General features: G+C 42.6%; 1 protein-coding gene and 1 long non-coding RNA gene across 6 annotated transcripts; one reads left to right on the top strand and one right to left on the bottom strand.

Annotated features, from left to right (window-relative positions):
• Positions 1-1,671: 1,671 nt before the first annotated feature.
• On the bottom strand, positions 1,672-11,158 carry SLC25A29 (solute carrier family 25 member 29). Of its 5 annotated transcripts, none has more exons than XM_065063501.1 (5): positions 10,985-11,080; positions 9,358-9,401; positions 7,297-7,331; positions 4,624-4,707; positions 1,672-4,000 (listed from the first exon to the last, which is right to left on the bottom strand). In XM_065063501.1, the coding sequence occupies exon 5, from the start codon at positions 3,965-3,967 to the stop codon at positions 3,257-3,259; it is 711 nt and encodes a 236-aa protein (XP_064919573.1). In that variant the 5' UTR covers positions 3,968-4,000; positions 4,624-4,707; positions 7,297-7,331; positions 9,358-9,401; positions 10,985-11,080; the 3' UTR covers positions 1,672-3,256. The 5 variants fall into 5 exon arrangements, with proteins under 5 accessions (XP_064919573.1, XP_064919574.1, XP_064919570.1 ...); XM_065063502.1 differs by having other exon boundaries at positions 7,297-7,372; positions 10,985-11,079; XM_065063498.1 differs by lacking the exon at positions 7,297-7,331 and having other exon boundaries at positions 10,985-11,158.
• A 152-nt stretch (positions 11,159-11,310) lies between these two features.
• Positions 11,311-20,546, top strand: LOC135579536 (uncharacterized). The gene is made up of 3 exons (XR_010472771.1): positions 11,311-15,671; positions 18,985-19,033; positions 19,342-20,546. It is a non-coding gene; the product is annotated as an uncharacterized LOC135579536 (long non-coding RNA).
• The last annotated feature ends 167 nt before the right edge of the window (positions 20,547-20,713 follow it).

The raw sequence follows: 20,713 nt of genomic DNA, 5'->3' as shown, positions 1-20,713 counted from the left end.
TACCTTCTTACTCCCTTCAGCTGTTGAGGTGTTTGTTAATAGAGCATCTCCTACCCAGGATCATGATGCTTGTGGGAAGGAGGACCTGAGGAGGCAGAATACAGTTCTATTGACTTGGTTAAATTGATTTAAATATAAGAAAATCTAGCAGGAAGGAACCGAATCGTGTTTTAAAAGGCTGAGACTGTTGTCTAGCTTGATTTAATAGTTGGGAGTTAGTTGCACAGATTTCAAACAACTGGTATCAGATGAAGTTGAAAGCTGGTTTTGACCCTCCTCTTGGGCTGTTGAGTAACCTCCAGTGTCTGCTACTGATTATTTAAGTTCCAGATGGATGAATTTCTGGACAGAATGTTTCAGTAAATACTGCAAGTAAAACATTGTGTAGACCTTTCTGTTTTGATCATGTAGCTGCCTTTTAGGGAGACACTGTTTGCTTATTCCAAATATTTGTTTCTGTGTCATAGTTCAATGTTGTTGCTCCTGAGAGAACACAAGGTACTTGACTGGAACTGCCCCTGGTCACGGTTAGTTAAGTGGTGGCTTTTCCCTTTTCTGCTCTAGCAAACTGTTGCTTGACAGGTTTTCTTTTGGACCAATTAGTGGAGCCAGAACCTGAAGCAACCTCTCATCAGGAAGAAGAGGTCTTTTTCATAGGTTATAACACTCATAGAATAGTTTGGGTGGAAGGGACCTTCAGAGCTCATCTAATCCAACCCCCCTGCAATGAGCAGGGACATCTTCAACCAGATCAGGTTGCTCAGAGCCCTGTCCAGCCTGGCCTTGAATGTTTCCAGGCATGGGGCATCTACTGGCTCTCTAGGCAAGTTTTTCATATATTTTATTACCCTCATTGTAAAAAATTTCTTCCTGGTGTCCAGCCTGAATCTCCCCTCTTCTAGTTAAAAATCATTACCCCTTGTCCTATCAGAACAGGCCCTGCTAAAAAGTCTGTCCCCATCTTTCTTATAGGCTACTTCCTTTCAAGGACCAAAAGGCTGCTTCAAGGTCTCCCCAGAGCCTTCTCTTCTCCAGGCTCAACAACCCCACCTTTCTCAGTCAATCATAGGAGAGGTATTCTCTTGCTCTGATCATCCTGGATTTCCTGCATGGCATTTTATTTGGAATATTGATGCTCTCTGTGGGCTAGTTGTGCTGTCTAAAGCCAAAAAATTACAACCTACAAAGCTTTTTTCGTTAAAATCTTGCATCTTAGAGCCAAGCATTCTTCTGACTAAGGTACGAACAGTGCTGTTGACAGACCTGGTACTTGATCCTGATGTGACTCTGCAGGGACCCTACACTTGTCTTCTGCAGTTTTGCAGCCTTGGTGCTGCTCAGCACTGCTTAAACCAAACATGCAGAATAGGAAGGGTCCAAGCACTGTGTCAGCTCTTTGGTTCTAAAAGCAGGATTGTTCTCTTAGTAGCTATAGCACCTCCAACTGAGGCACTTAGTGAAAAGATCAGTTTCAAGAACCAAGCTCAGGCAACTTCCCTTCTTTGCTTCAACGAATTGATGCGCTCTGAGCCAGAGCAAGGCGCTGTCCTTCCTGGTGTGCGTGACAGGCAGGTGGGGAACAAGTTCCTCCGGGCAAGAGCCAGAAAGCCCACCCTCTTGCACAGCTGATTTAACAGCATCCGAGTAAAATACAAGAAACTTGAAAGAAAGTAAAAATTTTTTAAAAATTTATTCCCTCAATTTTATATACAATAATTACAGACTCCTGTACAAAGGTGTAAATGGTCTTTGCTGTGAGTTGTGCATTTGCAGCTTAATAGACAGATTTAACATTCAATTTGAATCTCAGTGCAAGTAGGCAGCAAAACATCCAACATACCTTCAAGGTATAAAAAGACATACCAGTTTTAAAGGTTTCTCCAGCATATTTTTTTGCAGTGCAAAATGCTATGAAATAAGGGGTTTTTTAGAAAATTCATATAAATTAAACACATATTGCACTTGTCCCAACCAAGTGTAACAACTTGTACTTAATTAGTTCGATATGTGTTAAACATCCTCACACACATGCACTCCTTCCTCCTGCCTATGCGTGCCAAATATGTGTAGCTCATGTTCCAAATCTTCAATAGCTGTTTAGAACTCTTTGACTAATGCAATCTCTCTTGAACAGACTGCTAAAAAAAAATCACAATGGACTAATGTAACAAGAAAATTCTCCAAAACCCTTTTCAGTCATCTTTTCAGTCATCTTTCCAGTAGCACTGTAACTAAATACATAAAAATCAATTTTGTATAAATTCATAATGCAAGCATATTGAACACCAGCCATTTCAGACACTTACACCGCTACTGTCCGGAAAGGAATGAAACCTCCAGTTCTAAACATGTACATATTTCTATAGTACTTCAAGCTGCTAAGCTAACTTTGCACCCACAAACATTTTGTGCAATACCACAGGTAGGACTTGACTTCTGTACATTACTGGTTTCTATGGGGCATGTTGAGGGAAGTGGCACAACGTTGCATTAACTTCAGAGAACAAAGTCTACTTTGGCTGAATCCAGTCAATACAACCCATGTACCCACCAAACAAGAAACAGGGGAGAAGGCAAGTAACAGCTGTTTCACTAGATTTGAGTTTCCTTAAATCCTTACAAACATCTGTGCTTAAGATATTTATTCCAAGCTGAAAGGGAGGTAGCTTAGGAACAAGTCATTGTTCATACTGGTCTGCTAAAAAAAATTTAAAAGTTGCTACTTAAACCACTAACATATAAAAGCAGAGGAAAAGTAAAACACATGGCTAGCTGAATGCTAGTCTGTGCCTTCAACAGTTCAGGGTTACCTGCAAATGCCTCCAACAATTAATGTCCTCCCCCTACTTCACCTTAAAGGACTATACTTACTCCTGTTACATGCAAAAAGAGCATTTCTTTTCTGAAAATATTTCTGCATTCATCTTAGTCATTCAGAACACGAGTGGAAGAAAAAACCTGATTTCTGATACTATGACATTCCCCAGATCCTTTTCTGGAGCTGCAACAGTAGCTGTATAGTACTTGCTAAAGGCAGGTCCCCATCTTACTTAGATACGACTAGATATGAAGTCCTTAGTAAGGCAGTATGCTGTTTATACAAGTAATGAGATGAAATCCTAATTTGACATATTTAGGAATTCTTTATACAGATAAGACATATTTACATTTCTTGTGTGGATCAAATGTTAACATTAAAAAAAAAAAAACAACCCAGTCAGCCAGGCTTTGGATCAGGAGAACAAACAGCGAGGGTTCACAAACTGGAAGGCTGCTGGATTACTGGACCCGGTTCACATCCACAAAGGTTGTCATCTGGCCTCATATACATTAGGAAGACAGTGACAGTAGCAAAGGTAGCTGCATTGACAGGAAAAGCCCGGAGAAGTGTGGAAGTAAGACCTCTTGTGAACACCCTCCAGCCTTCTTCATGGTAACTCTTCTGGACACAGTCCAAAATGCCATTGTATTGTGTAACGCCTCCGACTCCATCAGCCTGGAGCCGGGATTTGATCACATCCATGGGATAGGTTGAGAGCCAGGACACAATTCCCGACACCCCTCCAGAAAACAGCAGTTTGGGAATAACATAACTGTCTTCAGCTTCACAGCCTAAATACCTGGTCATGCAGTCATAGGTCAGGAAGTAAAAGCCAAAGCTTGGAGTCTCTCTTATGAACGTAGAGACCATGCCCCGGTTGATACCCCTCAGCCCTTCCTTTTGATAGATTTTAATCAAACAATCCAGGGAATTTTTGTAGTTCTTATTTTTTTGTTTGTATTCACCTGTTCCTTGAAGCTGCATTCTTGTCTTTGCCAGCTCCATGGGACAGCAGATGATGCACTGGATGGCCCCGGCCGCGGACCCTGCAAGGAACTGGTTCAGAGGAGTGTCTTTGCCAAGAGCACGAAGTGTGTTTCCTTGCACACCGAACACAAGGGCGTTAATGAAGGTAAGTCCCATCATTGGTGACCCAATACCTTTATAGAGTCCAAAAGCCTAATGGAAGAAGGAAAGAAGGAAAAACTCTTTTTAACATTGGTGTGGATAACCTCCTGAAACTCTGCAGAACGTGGCCTTTCTGGCTCTTTCTAACAGTGGCCAGAGGATCATTACCATCTTGCTTTATAACAATAATTTCATTGCTGCCTAGGACACAAACATCAAAACATTTCTAGCAGTATAAATATATAGTTGAACACATCCAGAAAATAATCTTAGTCCACCCAGAGAGAAGTTTCATGGTAAATTTTACACTTTAAAGTAGCTAAAAGCCTAAACCTTTTAGCTATGGTCTTAAAGCTTCAGCAGAAAAAAAGCTTCACCAATTTCTTCACTCATTGCTTAGATTGCTTAGATTCTCAGAAAATTAGCTATTCAAGTAACTCATTATCGTATTTGAAAAGTTAACTTCAAACATCAACTTCCAATTTAATGATCTTCTTCACAAAGTTTCTGGCAAACTTCTGACTACAAGATCTGCCCTGTGGTCAGGTGAGGTTCAGAACATGCTCATCTCTTGACCTTCAATATTTGTACTTTTTTTTTTAAAGAACTTCCCACCCTTCTGATACAAAATACATGAAGACACAAAATATGCAAAGTGTTAATTTTGTACTTACAGATTCTTGCTTTATGATGGACTGAAAGCAATGGAAGGTCCCACGGTAGAGAGGTTTCTCTACATTTTGAACTTGGAGACGAACCTATAAAAAGTTGTATGAGATACTGATTTGTATGTCAAGAGCAGCCTAATTTGTAAACTTTAATCTTGTGCTTATACAGAGATTTGCTATAGTAATATATTATATATGCAAGAGCACAGGCTGGACGCTGCAATGCCAGATGTGGCAAAATAACTTGAAAATATTCTAAGTGTTTCAAATTAACTTTTGGGGTGAAGACATGAAGGAAGGAGGATTATTAACAACTTGTGAATATTAGAAAAACATTACGTGGAAGTACAACAGGTTACACTATTATCTAGAATTTCATATTGGAGTTTTCCAGTACTGGCTACAATAAGTACTTTCTTTAGCTGCTAGGAATATTTCTGTTCACACTAAGGAATATCTGTACAAACCAAATAGAATTTCATAAAAAAATATTTACAAATCAAGCATGAAATAAGGCTAATTGTAAAAGGATGGAAAAGTTCAACACCACCACCCATAGTGTTCCTGGTTACCAGACTTGGGGTGCTTCACTGAGATCTGATTTCTTTTCAGAGGGTAGCTGGGAAGAGATTAAGACATCTTTCTTTGCGTAAGGACAGCATAAAAAGCTACTTGTCCTTTTAAATTTTAGTCTGTTTGGGTTTTTTTTACTTGATAAATGCAAACAATTTATGAGGGTGTGGCTGTTTCAAACTTTAATGTTAGTAATCAGTTAACTTTTCCAAAATTGAAACAGTATGTTCTGCTGGACAGATAGAAGCTGTTGTAACTGGTGAGATCAGGAGACAGGCCAGTTTCCCAGATGTTTTTTAACATTTAAGGGGAAAGTCCAATCCGTTTTCTCCTGCTGCTTTGTTCTCAACATATTTCAAACAAAACAAAATGCCTCATAAGCTACCTAGTTTGTGCAAAACTCCACACTGCAATGAACTCAATAAATAGGTTTCACTGGATTGGAAAAGTCAGAAATCTGTCTCTGATCTCCAGCATGGAGGGCTCTAATGTTCCTGAGAAAAGATGCTTATCAACCATTTAATGCTGCTGCTACAACTCCAGGGCAAAAACTTCAAGACTCTTATTCTGAACAAAAGATTATCAGGTGTATGCAAGAGATTCCTGACTGTAAATCTTTTTATCCCTGTTTGCCTAAAGTAATAATAAACACCACCACAACAATGAAAGACCCATAAGGTGATGTGGGTCTAGAAAAGGATTTAGGGATATGGTTTGTCAAAACTCTATATTCAGGTTAGCTTTCTTTGAGGCAAAAATTATTTACATGTTCAGTATTGTTTTTATATTTCTACAACATGTAATTTTATGTCTGTAAATCAAAACTTCAGTTTTCAGTCTTTGTGGTATACACATCAGTGTATGCTGGCCAGAAGGGGAAGCTGAGACCACCTCAGTTTTTCCAAGATGGAAGAGGGTTTTAAAACTTCTTAGACTTAAAAGTAGGCTTACAGTAGGATTCAAGGAAAATAAATCCTCTGTTACTCAAAATGCTGTTTGGGAGTCAGGCAGATTGTCAAAAGTGCCCAAGCAGCAGACCCACAAGCAAAGTCATAAATCTTGACAAGCTGTCAGAATTGCACAAAATGAAGCTTTAACTCCATTTATAACTTACTGATATTGTTTCAAACCCTGTCTGTGAAGTGAGGGGACTTCCACATGTTTGGCCTTTGGAAGAACTGCAGCTCAGGAACCCTCTTTAATTTTTCTATATGCTTGTCTTTCGTAGTTTGGAATTAGTCATATTCTGTATATAGGTTGAATTTCTTAGTGGCATACAGCTCCCACTACTTTTGTCTAAATAATTCATGAAATATTGACCAATAAAGCTTTGTTGTAAGATGAAATATTTAGAGCATACTGATGCTCCAGGTCTAAGAATGAAAACCAGCTCTTTCATTTAAGCACAGCAATGACTGCATAGGGGTACCCATATTAGCAAACTGCCAGGTAAGGCAATGAATGCATATGAAACCTTATTTCGTGAGTATTAATGCCATATTCAACACGCTCTTTAGTGTGTATAACTATAGGATGGATGAATCATGCATAAAGTTTAACCCTCTGTTCTGTTCATTGCCCAATTCTTGCTTCCTTCTTACTTGAAGCCACCGTTACTAAGGTTTTAAGTCCAATAGTAACACACTGTAGTTTTATATCACTAAGGACTTGTATAATGGTACTCAAGATGAAGCAAAAAAAATACAAACCACCACACCCCCAAAACAGTCCAAGCATTTAATAATGTGCAAAATACGTGATTTGAAAGTGTTTGGGCAATGAAAATGCTCTCCAAGTATATGTAGTGGGTAAGATCTCAACAACAGTGTGCCTCTGATTGAGTTTCAGAGTCACTGTGTGTGGAAGTGCATACAGCCAGAAATACGTACCAGAAAGAAGGTTCAGAATAAGACTTTACATTAAAAAATAAAAGTGGTATTTAAACCCCACTCCCTCCATGCTATAGCTGTAGAAGAGGGACACATCAGTTTAAAAACTAAAAAGGGAAAAAGCTTCATAAGCCTTTTAGATCTTTATTTGAACTAATACATTTGGGAATAAATTAAAACTGAGAGAAACAGAAGTGTTCACCTGGGCTATACTTACTAGGTAACTCTCCCGTGATGAGGCTTATCTGTCATCTACAACAAAGTAACACTTTTGCTGTTAATGAAGACAGCCCCTAGCTCAGAAAGTAAAGGCAGTTAAAAGCAAAAAAGCAACTTTACACATTACATCAACAAACCAGGGATAAGGAGTTTGCCAGTTCTGAGATCAGCTCAGTTGTGGGTTTCGCAGGGTGAGTGCACCGGCTTAACCTCTCCCTGTGTGTCCCACCATCCCCCTCCCCGCTTTGTGAAACATGGTCACTGGCCAAAAAAAAAAGAGCTTAAAAGACAAGACAGAAGTAAAATTCTGGCTTATCTAAGCAGCTTTCCCATTGTTCAGTTATGTTAGAAAGTACAGTCTAAGGTGACTACCAGATAGCCCTTTAAACACTGCAGAACTATAAAAAATGATTCATTCTTAACACATATACACACACAAGTTATGCATTTTTTTAAAGACTGGTTATAGTGTTAGTTTTCCCACATATGGTGGTGACTATGCCAGCTATAACACAAGCGTTGGTGTTTTCTCTAAAAAAAAAAAATATATAGATAAATGTTTATAATACATTCTAATGAGTATGAAATCATAGTGTGCCACAATGGATTTCATAAACCACTTCAAGTCATCTGCAAAGAAATTAGTTTCTTCCATTGTAAAGCGAGATCTTTTTTCTAAAGCAAACACATCTATTTTGTATTAATACATCTGCTAGAACCAGCCTGGGAGACCCCTTTTTACAGACATTTAAATGTTTAGTTTCATGCAACAGAAGCTGGTTTACTTTAAAACAAATGAAAAATAACCAAACCCCATGTGTTTAACTTTAATCTGAGGATAGAATTTTAGCAGTTTTGCTGGCTTCAGTGAAATGACCCATCACCTTAATTTAAGCATGTAAAACTTGGCAGGATGGAGTTGAGAGAAAAAGACAGCTGGCCCTGTATCACCATAAAAAAATGCAAGCCTGATTAATACCATTCCTGAAAATATATACTAGAATTCAACCCAATTACTTTAACAGCCAAATTTACCATACTCTGAGAAACATACGTATAGTTTTTACTATTTGAGCAGCTTGCACTTGACTGGCAAGGACTAATATCCACTAGCTAAGAAAATCCGTATTGAATTAACCATGTGCTAGAATACAGGATATGGTCATTATTTCAGTAACACTATTAGGCCTTTGCGTATTTAAACTCAGCAAAGTAAAGGTATTCCAAATATAGCTGTAGCGGATGGTGTGCTGTCTGCTGCAGTCAAGTGATCTGGTGTATCAGTTTAGCAGGGAATATATTGGCATCCCTCCTTCTTCCAGTGCAAAACTTTGGATAAGGGTGTCAAAAAGTGACTAAAGATGCCATTCCAGTCTGAAAAGTAGGCTTGGACCTGTGGGAGTCCTGGCTGAAGTGCCCCCAGGAGATTTCAAATCTCATCTTTGAACAGGTCTTAGCTACCCTTAGTATGCATAATACATGTAGCTAAGCTACTATCAGAAAACCAATTTGAACTAAAAGTTATAGAAATACATAATACTTAAAGGGAGGAAAAAGGCCGCAGACAAGCTTTGTGCTGTGGATTTTTATCCACTTACACTCTTTGGCTACTGTGACAAATTAATGCTTGAGGAGTAAGTAGCAGAGCTCAAGGGAGAAACTAAAAGCAAATTTTCAACCCAGCAGCAAAGTAGTTTTGAGTTCCAAATGCAGGGAGAGGCAGTTTTAGCAGTTAGCAATGAACACTGCAGAGAAGCAAACTACGGCCAAAATTATTAAATGGAAGATTGTATTTTCAAATACAGCATTGTTACTGCACTGAAGAACTTGTGGTTTATGCCAACATTTGTCATGTTACTGGGTTGAATCATACATACAAATCATTTTTCACTTCTGAAGAGCTGGAGACTGTAAATCTATAAACCATGCTTGAGGAGGCTTGCTCCAAACTTTCCAGCACAGATTTATGCTCCTACAGCATTTGGGGATTTTTTTTCCTCCCCTACTCCTTGGTAAAACTTTGAGTTTTAGAGACAAAGTTATTTCATCATCAACCCACCTTAACAGTGTCAAATGGGTGTCCTACCAGCACTCCAGCTGCACCTGAAACCAAACAAATGCCATGGTTATGACTCAGTTTTTCTTCCTGGGTCTGGTGTTATTGTAGCCCCAACAGGACCACCAGCCTGAGGTGTAAGTGTACAACATCACCAGCAGGCCAGGGACAGAGTATTCCTACCAAGCCAGAAGATAAGAGATCTACAGTTCAGTCCTTCAGGCCAGTACTAGCTGCCTTTATGCTCCTCAAGCTTGTGGGCCCCAGGCAGGGGTTGACTACAGAGCACGCCACATCATAAGGGAAGTTCAGCAGTGATTCCTGGCCCCACCCTGAGGCAATTCCAGCCTGCAGAAATTGCAGATTTCATCTGAAGAAAAATATTTAATGTACATGCCACTCTGAGGAGGCACAGAAAACCTGGAAGCTTCTCTAAAATCCCCACACTCTGCCCGTAGCCTTTCCAGATGTGATGGTAGCACCTGTGGAAGGACCATGCAACTCTTGCTTTATTCTAGCATTGAAGGACTTGCTACGAGTTACATGCTAGACCTATTAATTATATCGCCTAATCTGAATACATGCATTTTACACTGAAAAAGACAACTACTGGCTGAAGCAAGGGATCCTTTAGCTCTCTACTTGTGTGAACCAAATCTGGAAGTTCAATCCATTTATGACCTTCTCACATTGGCAGAAAGATAATGTCCCTCCCTCTCTCTAAGAAGATGTGGCAAGAAATACGATGGCCACCCTAGGATGGAGGAGTCCAGGTTGGTCAAGGTCACCACAGCAGCAAGATAGCCCAAGTCACAAAAATAGCTGTGTGCACTGTGTTCAGCGTAGAAAGACCAGTGGGACAACTGACCATGCAGGATCCCTGGAAAGGCAAGGATCACTAGGATGAAGTCACAGAGAAAAGCTGAAAAGAAATCTGCCAGCTTGGCAAGGAAAACAGCAAACACAAACAACTGAAAAGGCCTGAGAATAAATCTCCTGAACCCAATTAACAACCGCTAAAAATAGAAGAAGGAAGGCTGTAAGCAGATGCACAGGGAAGAGCAAGGCAAGCATACGTATTCTCTCCTCCTCTTCACGTTAAACATCTGCACTATTCATATTTGCAGGTCCGAGGGGTTCCTGAGCCTGCTGCCGCCCGCTTGCTGACACCGGGAGAGCTCCCTTCCCGCCGGCCGCTGCTTCCAGCCCTTTCGGGCAAACCCGCCGCTGCGGCACCGCCACGGGCAGGGCCAGCCCGCACCCCCGGGAAATCCCCGAGTCCTCCCGCTGCCTGCTCCCTCCCGCCACCCGCTCCGGGCTCGGCGCCGCGGCCCTTCCCATCGCACCCCCTCGCCCAGAGCAGTTCTCTCCCAAAATAAAAGCGCCGCGCCCAGCTCTCCCTTCCACCCCGGTTTTTCCTCCCCTTTTCCCCCCCTCCCCTTTTTTTTCCGCTTTTAAATTTTTTTCTATTTTCCCCTCACTTTTCCCCTCCCTTTTCTTTTCTTCTTCCCCTTTTCTTTTTCTCATTTCCTCCCCTTTTGCATTTTCATTTTACCCCCCTTCCCACCCTTTTATCCCCCTTTTTATTTTTTTATTTATTTATTTTTTCCGCAGCTCCCCTTCTCCTCACCGCCGACGCATCCCGCGAGGAAATCCAAAGCCATGCTGGCACCCTCCGCTCCCGGCGGGCCCAGCCCTTGCGCGATGCCGCTCCGCGCACTGCCGCCCCCGCCTCGCCGGCCGCCCTTTCTGCCGGACTGGGGCCGAGCCGCGCCTCCGAAGGGGCGGGCTGCGGGACAACTCCCCCCAGGCGCCCGCAGCCACTGGCGGCCTCGCCGGGGCGGCTCTGAGCAAAGGGCGGGACGAGGATGGGACTACCGGGGATGGGGGGGCGGAGTCCCCTCTCCCTTCCCCTCCCCCTCCCCAACCGTTCCCTTTGCAGCTGCATCTGAAAAATTTAACCATTGCAATACCCTAAGTAATGAGAGAAAGAAAATTTGGAGTCTGCGGAGGTGGTGATTACGTGGCGCAGAGCATCCTTCCTCTGCAGAGCATCGATTGCCCAAGCGTGGTTTCGGGTGGTTCAGGGAGGCTGTGGAGGGCTATCTTGCTTTCTGGGTGAACTGCCCTTGTGAGGACTTTGGAGGGGGTGCCCCCTTTTAATAGGGGTTCAAGGCCTGTAACACCTCTCCTATGAAGAGAGGCTGAGTTGGGGTTGCTCAGCTTGGAGAAGGGAAGGCTTGTTGTGGCCTTTGAATGTATAAAGGGGGTGTATGAAGACCGAGAGAAACATTTTACCGGGGACTGTAGTGACAGAACAAGGGGTAACCATTTAAACTAGAAGAGGATAGATTTACATTCTATATAAGGAAGAAGTTATTTACAATGAGGGTGGTGAGATGCTGGAACAGGCTGCCAGAGGAGCTGTGGATGCCCCGTCTCTGTAAGTGTGCGAGGTCAGGTTGGACAGGGCTTTGAGCAACCTGGTCTAGTGAAATATGCCCCGGCTCATGGGCAGGGGGGTTGGACTAGCTGATCTTTAAAAGCTGATCTTTAAAAGTCCTTTCCAACCCAAACCATTCTTTGACTCTATAACCAGACTCCCCCTGCAGTCTTGTCCTGGATCAAAAAGGGCTGCACCAACAAATGCGGGCTCTGTGCTGACTGCCGCCCCATGGCTCAGCTGCAAGTGCAGGGATGTGACCCTGATTTGTGGTCAAGGCCACAAATCATTAGCCTGCTGCCCATGGGGCCTGGCAGAGCCCTGGATCTCAGTCTTGTACATTGCTGCTGCACTGGACCCTGCAGAAGAGGCTTCTTCCCTCCCCACAGCCTTTTCTTATTTTGTATTAACTCTATTTTCCTACTAACATTACCTTGTGTCAAGGTGCCCTAGTGCCAGAGCCTTTAAATGGGAAACTCAAGCTGTTGAGAGTTCCAAGATGTCTTAGGCTGCTTGTTATTTCTGAAGGCAATGTCTGAGAAAAAAGGACTACCAGAGGCCTAGAACAATAAGTAGTCTATTCGAGCTTTGTTTACAGTAACATGATCTCTTCAAGGCCTGCAAAGTAATCTTTTAGAGACTAAGTTTCAGAAGCAGAACGGAAAAGCAGCTGGATTTTTATCTTTTTATCCTTTCTTTTTTTCCTGCATTGTTTTTCATGGCATGGCAGTGCTTTTCCAAGTATAGCAGCTTAATGCAAAGTCAATGAAGTCTTGCAGTGAAATAGTATATTAAAAACAAAACCGACTTTGACCTTCTGCACAAGCCTTGGAAAGATCGGCTTGGCCTAAAATATTCCTGGCCAAAGTGTTTTTAATCTGTTATTCAAATCCTCTGATCTCCCAGGCAATCTGTCTCGGAGAAATTCTGTACCAGAAGTGTCTTGTAATTTTAATGTTCGCCCTGCTCTTTGCAGGCACCTTTTAGGTTATCTGAAGACAGCTTCAAATCTTGATCTTTTCACCTCTGAATTTTATTATTATCTTTTGATCTCTGATTCTTCTTATCCCCATTTCTTCAGCTGATCTGGAGTTCCTTGAACTGGACCCCAAGGCTTTGCTAAGTGAGTAGTGGGAGATTACCTTGGGTATTCGTAGACAACACTTGTTAGTATTTCTGAATATGAAATCAGATATAGGTGAGAGTCCTTTTGTAATATAACATATAACACATATAACAATCAGATAATATAACACAACATTGTTGACTTATGCGTGGCCTGTGACACACGATGTTCCCCAGACCCTTTTCAGCAGACAGCTGCATGCCACAGTGTTCCTTGTCTCATACTTGTGCAGTTTCTACATAGTCATTCCTAGCTGTCCATGCTAAATTGCTCATTCCGGGTTGTTTTTCCAGTTTGTCTAGATCACCTGAGTTCTGATCTTGCTGTCGATGTTTTGCAGCCCCTCCCAGGTTGCTGCAGCCTGCAAAGGCCTGTCTTGTTCCTGTGTGCTTGAACTCTTCCCACCAAGCTTTATTTAATTCTACTGAAGGTTTTATTTGTCATTACTGAACCCCATTGCAGCAGGCATGCACTTCAAAGGGGGCAGGGGGGCACTTTATGATTTAGCACAGGGAACATCAAGGGCTTGTTGGTATAATGTTTGGGATGTCGAGGGTTGGTTCACTAAGGAATGAGCATGGGGGAGTTTCCCTTTCATTCGTCTTTTCTTGATTGGGGTTTTGTTTTCTGTCCAAGTTACACGTGTGGAGCAATGTTGTATGAATGTAGAGGAGTTTATTAAGCTTGATGAGAGGGAGACTGTGAGTCAATAGAGGTGCTTATATTTGTGCGTGTCTTCCATAGGGGTTTTGTGATAAAGGGAAGGAAGTTGCAGAGCTCTTACAATTGGGTAGTATTACTTAGGTCAGACATTTTGCCTCTTAGTCCAGGGCCTTATGTGTGCAGTACAGATACAGTCTTGGAGAGGAGAGCTAATCTGACACCCAAGGAAACTCAGATTTAATGGTTCTCCTCTGGACTCAGGCTGTTTTTCCAGATAGTTCGCAAGCTATGTCTGATCTTGCATCCGCTTTGCCAATGTGTGGTGCCTCCAGCTCAGGGTGTGACTCAGATATCAGTTGGAAGTTCTTGAGCCCTTCAGGCTCCATAGATTGGGCTCAGCTGTGACCTTCTTTCCTTTTATTCTGCTGAGGCGTATCCCAACATAATTTACAACCCACCAGGATGCATCCCCAAGTGAGCTGGAATGAGGGCCTGTGCTTTCCCTGGTTTCTTCTTCTCTGGGAGCATTTAGCTTCCCTGCTGGATGGTGGAATGTGGACTCATCAAACAGAGAAAGCAGAAAAGAAAGAGTTGACAATGGCTTAGGAAACATAGGACCTACCAGCACATACAGCAGCAGCACTGGCGCATGACTGAGAGAAAAAGTAAAGGCTGTGATTTAATGTCATTGCTTAGAGACCCTCTTCCGTTTGTCCCATTTTCTTTTATGTCTGAATGGTGGCAGTTCGGGTGGAAGAGGCTTTGCAGGTGATGCTGGAGGGGTGAGATATGAGAGAAGGTTCCCCTTCATTTTCGTGGCAAGAAGTGACTCTGTTGGTTGCCTACTGCCCTTGGTGACACCCAGGGAAGATCTGGGAGAAGGTGAGCCTGGGTGGATCTGGGAGAGTGGGAAAGGGACCAGAATAAGAAGGAGAGTAAAGAAGGAGCAGGTCAGAATTAACACTGCTGGTAAACGAAGCATGAAGAGAAATGGCAAAAGCAGAGTGAAATTCTGGTGGCAATGGCATGCAATAAAATACACATTATTGTTTCAAAATCTTCCTGCTTGCTTATTAATTTGGCATCAATAATTGGCCATGTCCCACTGGATATGTCCCACTAAAAGGTGGAAAGTGGTGGATGGGTGATCTCCCCTTTGCTCCTCAGAGCTTCACTGGGGCTTGGCCAGATCTGGGACTACCTGGTAGGAGAATATAGCCTTCTGCCCTCAGTCCTTTCCTTATCTTCTAAGGCAATGCACTGATGCATCATCACAACTTCAGTACTCATCACGTCAGCCAGAAAGATGCATGAGTTTCTCTTTTAATTTTGAGTTGGGATTGGATTTTGAGCTTTTCCTTCCTAGCATCTACTTGGGCTCCCTGAATCACTCTTCAAAGACTCTCTAGGACAGCAGTTCTCTGCCCTGTTTGTGATTTGAACCCAGGTGGCGTTTACAACCTGTGTGTGCAGCTACGTGAATGTTGCATCTACACTAGCAAACTGCTTGCAAGGAAAACCTTGCATTTTCCAGAGACTGCAGTCTTCCCTGGAAGCAGATAAGAGATAAACAGACTGAAAAATGGATAAAGCTGCTTACAGGCATTACTCCATGGTCTTTTCCTTGGTATTACCTTTAATTGCAAAGTTCTGGTAACTAACCTACTGAGTCTTTTCCTCTTGTGTCACACTTTTAAGCAGTCAGCAAGTAGGCTGGAGAGGGCAGACCTACACAAACACACTCCCGTACTGGGTCTTCTCTCGTCGTAGGTTCCATCTTTATTCTCTGGCCTGTGCTGGTACTATGATGGCTAAGACATAATAATTACTTTTTAATGTATATTTGGGGATGGAGCTGAGTCCAAAATACCTGAAATATTACGAGGACTGTGTCTTCTTATGTTTGCTGCAGGTGGAGGGAGTTTCTTTGTTGCTTGGCCCCTCTTGCAGAACACCAGAAGACTTTGTGTGTGCATGCAGTTGGCCATATGGAGAGCAGGTCTCCAGCAGAATCCAGATGCTGAGCTGTTCGGCAACACAGTTTTAAGATACCAGAGACCACGAAGAGCACGCCGAGGGAGGAGGGTGAGCACTAAATCCAGTGACCTGAATTAGTAACTATCTGCCAGCCCGGCAGCTTCGCCCATCTCCCTCTGCACATTACTCAGTCACTCAACAAATTTACTTGTGACTGGTGACAGTGAGCAAAAAACTGTTGGGAAATCATTCAGGAAAGGAAGATAAAAACTCAGTAGCTGGCATCTTTATAGCATTTTCCCAGTCTGGATTTGCAGACAATATAACCTAGACCTCAGGCTGTTTGTGTGAAGTAAAAATATGCAGTTATGCCTATTTCATAGATAAGTTGATGGTAAAACTGATTTGTCAGGAAACAGGAGGAAGAGCTCGGAGGAGAACCTCCTCTGCCTGCTTCCTCTCTTCATTTTCAAGCTACACTGTTCTTACAGGAACATTTCTGTGAGGCAAAGGATTTTTCACTGCCAACAGCTATACAAATATACTTTCAACACCATTCATTTGAAATCCTCTGGCAAAGTTTGTATCCCTATGCAAAGTCAGGGACTGGGAGACTAGGTCTCCAGCTGAATCTGAATGCTAAGATATTCAACAGTGTAGACACACAGTATAATGCACCAGTCAGTAATGAATGAGGAGAGAGAGCCAAAAAAAAGCGGGAATATGTTGTGAGGCAATGCCGCTTAAGTTTATGTACAGAGATATTTTTAATATCTTGGCCTGTCTTCAAGGCAGCTTCCTGCAGGGTCATATGTGGGCTTCCAGCCGTCACGTGAAATATGTTTGTCATTGCATTAGTCATATAGAAAAGGCACCCATTTGTTAGAAACTGGAAGACGGGCTTGGCAGCATGACTAATGTGCCTTTGCAGAAACTTCCGAAGTACTCTGCAAGACAAGTGCTCATATGGCTCCTGAACTAAGGCCAGGGAAAGCAGAGAGTGATAAGCAAGGCTGTGAACTTCATACGATAGTCAGAGATGGTCTCTGCTGTCAGTACTGGTGTCTGGGTATTCTTCACTAATGCTGGGGGTGCTAGTGAAAAAGCTGTGGAAACTTCTGGCTTAAATGCCAATTTTTTTCTCCAGCTCAAGGCTATGGAAAAGGTCAGATTAATATTGGAGGCACAGAGTTGAATATTTGCTGATGAAACAGGTCTATATTTCTACTAGAACTGTGTACACTGCTTACAAGGATTTATGGTAGAGATCCCTGAATTAGTATTGATCAAGTTAGAATGGGTATCAGTAGCTCTTTGACCCCAATAATATGGGGATCCTCACTGGAATTAAACTTGCTTTGTAGCAGAATTTTTAAGGGAGATGCTTCGTTTTTGCTTGAATGCATTTATTAATTCAGTGTAATTTCACTTGTTTTCCACTCCTGCAAGATAAAAAAAATCTTAAATTCTTTTGTGTAAATCTCCTCTTAACATAAGCTCATAATTATGCTGGTATTTTGAAAAAGTTGTGAACTCATTTGTGCCAGGATTGCCGGTTAAGTATCTTTACAACAATCTTTCCCACGTGATCTTAGCAGCTGATATTGTAGTCCTAAATAATAACACTTTATAGTTCTGCAGCTGAGTTTTCTTCTAAATTGCCATGTAGCTCTGAGGTTGTTAGATCACATCAAAGGGAAGAAAGACTGTTGGCTAGTCAAAATGATGCAGCATCTTACACATTTTTTACTGGTGTACAGCAGAGATCTGAGGGTGACACCGTTTGAGAATATTGGAGAAGCAGCACTGATACTGCAACAGCATCATCAAAGATTTGGGGCTTGTCACTCTTCCTACCACAACAGCTGTTTCATTGCTTAATGCTTGAACTACTTCTGCTGAAAAGGTTGAGGGTTGTACATTAATATCATCATGACAAATAAGAGCACATTATTGCTCAGTGGGGAAGAGGAGGTGGGGAAACTGAGTGCCTCCTTCTGCCCCTGGCTCTCCAAGCGTGCTGCCAGGTCACTGACTATGGCTGCTGTCCATTAAAGTGCAGAAAATGTGCAAGAGGTTGGAAAGAGGCTCAAAGTGCAACCAGAATGTCAATAATAACTCTGTTATCCCCTGCCCCCATCACAGCCAGGAGTCCTCCTAAAGTGCCAGCAACATCAGCTGGCATGAAATTCTGTACAGGAGCTGACTGAGGTGGTGCACAGCCATATTCCTCTTATTGTAAAGACTAGGGTTTGGGGGGGAAAAGTTACAACATTTTAAAAGAACCATGAGAGCATTGCCATTTTATATATATATATATATATATATATATACACACACATATATTTGTGGTTCATTTTGTTTTTTTCCATGAGGGTGCTTATATAGGGTAGGTGCTGATGTTGTTGGTTCCACCTTTTCCCAGGATTTACTCCTGAACAGAGACTTATGGCTCTCTGAGAAGTGCACTTCACGGCAGTGGATGTAGAGCACACTGGTTGTGCTGACGAGATGATTAGGTACAGGGAGATTGAATTACTTGCCCAAAGCCAGAAAATCTGTTACTTCTTGAATTGGTGCAATCATCTTCAGTCCTCTTGGAAATGTATTATTTTCCCTTCCCTTGGAAATGCATGTAGAAACATTACAACATTTTATCAGCTTTCCAGAGGTGAAATCACTGATCACTTATACCTGCCTAAAAAGCGATGCAGTTGCAGACGCTCAGAGTGGTTTCCTTACCTGTTTTATTCGTTTGTTGTGAAATTCCTACTGTGAATACTTGAGTCCTTGGATTTCTTTTTATTTAGTACCTGAGATGAAGGACAATGAGACACTTTGATTTGACAATCCATAACACAGCTGGAGCCAGGAGGTTCCACCCCCCTTTCCACCCACCACCACACAAGCCAAGCGCCCGGCTCTGCCAGCTCAGTGTTGCTGGTGTCGCTCTTTCCAGTTCTGCAATGTACAAACACCCGGGTGACGTAGCGGGGCAGTGCTGTTTGAACAGTCTCTTCAGTCAAGGATTTTTCTCAAATAAATGGAATGGGAATTAATAGATATGCATGTGAATATGATATCACATAGCGTGAGGTGAATAGAAAATGCAGTCTGTTATGGCAGGAACATTTGGAACACATGAGGAGTGGCTAAAATCACTTGGTTTGTTCAGGCTGGAGAAGAGGAGACTGAGGGGAGACTTCATTGCAGTTACAGCTTCCTGAAAAGGGGAGAGGAGAGGCAGGCAAGAAGATGTGCCAGGGGAGGTTTAGGTTGGACATGAGGAAAAGGTTCTTCACCCAGAGGGTGGTGGAGCAGTGGAACAGGCTCCCAGGGAGGTAGTCATGGCCCCAAGCCTGACAGTGTTCAAAATGCAATTGGACAATGCCCTCAGACAAGCTTCTCTTTCACTTTGCAGGGTGGATGGAATTGGTAACATCCCGGGAGTGATCTGTGGAAGGAGAGGGGTAAGGGGATGTCCCTGCTTTTTTGTCTCACCTAAAAGATGTTGTTTAAAATTCATCACGTACCTAAAGTCTCTCTCTCCACCTTTGCCTTTACTCCATACACTTGTGCCAGTCCTCTGACCCCTCTGCCACTGTAGCCATGGAGCAGTTCTCTCTGCCTGGGTGGGCAGACAGTTGCCTCCTCCCATGAAGCAAATGCAATGTCTCATCCACCATGCACTGTGCAAAATTAAGACATCCCTCACTTTTCTATCACTTTATTTCATAATTTCCAGATTGTTTAATATCATTAATTTCATAATTTCCAGATTGCTTAATATCATCAGTCTGTCTTTTCATCTGACAGCACCTTCCATGCTCTGCTTTTTCAAAATCCCCTGTGAAATCCACCAATTTTGAACAAATTCTTCTTAAACAGTTCACTGCTGGAGGAAAGAACTTGTACATTATTCCTAGGGGAGTGCTATCCCTTGTGGAGGCTCAAAGCATGTGGTTTGTGTATCAGACTTCCTAGAACAAGCTTTGAGAAGACCATCTAGGTGGAGACAAGGCACTTTCACTCATGCTTTCATAGACATGGACCATGGTGATTCTTTACAAGCTGGACTAGTCACGATCTCTGTCAGTCCTTGGACATTGTGTCAAAGGGTGAGAGGAGTGACTTTGATCTGCTGAAAGACCTTGAAGATCTTCCTGATAATTCAAGATTTCTTTGGGCTGGATTTTTTTGGGCTGTTTCTCTTCACCTGTGTCATCGGGGGACTAGGTTCTGGTGTTTCTAATGAGGCTGGTATCTGAGAGCTGGTGTATCTCCGAAACCTGGGGAAGAGGAGATGAAAGAGGAAGCTCCTTCAGCAAGGCATGAAGGACAGTGAGACCTTAAGAGCTCTACATCTCCAGGAGGACTCCTGGCAAGGGAGGCTGAATTGCTGCCTTGGAGATTGCTCCTCTTCCAGAAGCTCTGGCCTCGCCACCATTGTGTGGTGGCCGTGCTGAGTGGGTCACACACAGCTGACGAGTACAGCAGTGAATGTCATTTGCCTCTGAGTCCTGGCCAGACACCAGGAATGAAGGACTGGGGACAACAGTAGCGGCGATGGTGTTTGCTTGGATCTCATGTTACCTTGCTACGCGCCTGTTGAGGCAAATGTCCCTAGAGTAGCCATGTGCACGGATTTCTCCAGAGCTGGCTGGCCCTAATGACACCTTCATGGGTCGAGGTGAAATGTCCCAAGCACCAAAAGATTCTTCTTTCAGATGGCTGCCTTCTGAATGGCTTCCATTTGCAGAGAGATTCCAGCCACACGGAAAATGTGACTTCTCCCAGTATACCTCATCAAAAGGATCAGAAGGTTATCAAAATGTTTGAATCTAGAATCAGCTTTGTGCTATATAAAGCAAACTAATATTTTGATAGAAGCATTGGTGTGAATGAAGCTTTAAAAAATTTAAAAGTGTTAATCTTTGGTTGCATAAGGAAGGGGGTTGTGTGGGTTTGTGGGTTTTCTTGTTGTTGTTTTGTTTCTTTTTTCTTTGTGTGTGTGTGTGTGTGTGTGTGTGTGTGTGTGTGTGTGTGTGTTTTGTTGTTGTTGTTGTTGTTGTTGTTTTTATTTGTTTTGTTTGTGGCTTTTTTTGTTTGCTTGTTTGTTTTACAATCTCAGGTGGTTTCATGAGGAAGAT

This window comes from Columba livia, chromosome 5 (assembly GCF_036013475.1).
Source record: "Columba livia isolate bColLiv1 breed racing homer chromosome 5, bColLiv1.pat.W.v2, whole genome shotgun sequence".
Classification (NCBI taxonomy): Eukaryota; Metazoa; Chordata; class Aves; order Columbiformes; family Columbidae; genus Columba; species Columba livia.
This window is presented reverse-complemented; position numbering and strand designations above follow the sequence as displayed.

Excerpts from the sequence above, each read along its gene's own strand:
- SLC25A29 (XM_065063498.1), bottom strand. The coding sequence starts at position 11,018 with ATGGCTTTGGATTTCCTCGCGGGATGCGTCGGCG. Across the intron at positions 9,402-10,984 it reads CCTCGCGGGATGCGTCGGCG|GTGCAGCTGGAGTGCTGGTA; the intron begins GTGAGGAGAAGG and ends GTTTGGTTTCAG. Across the intron at positions 4,001-4,623 it reads CCATCATAAAGCAAGAATCT|GCTTTTGGACTCTATAAAGG; the intron begins GTAAGTACAAAA and ends TTCTTCCATTAG.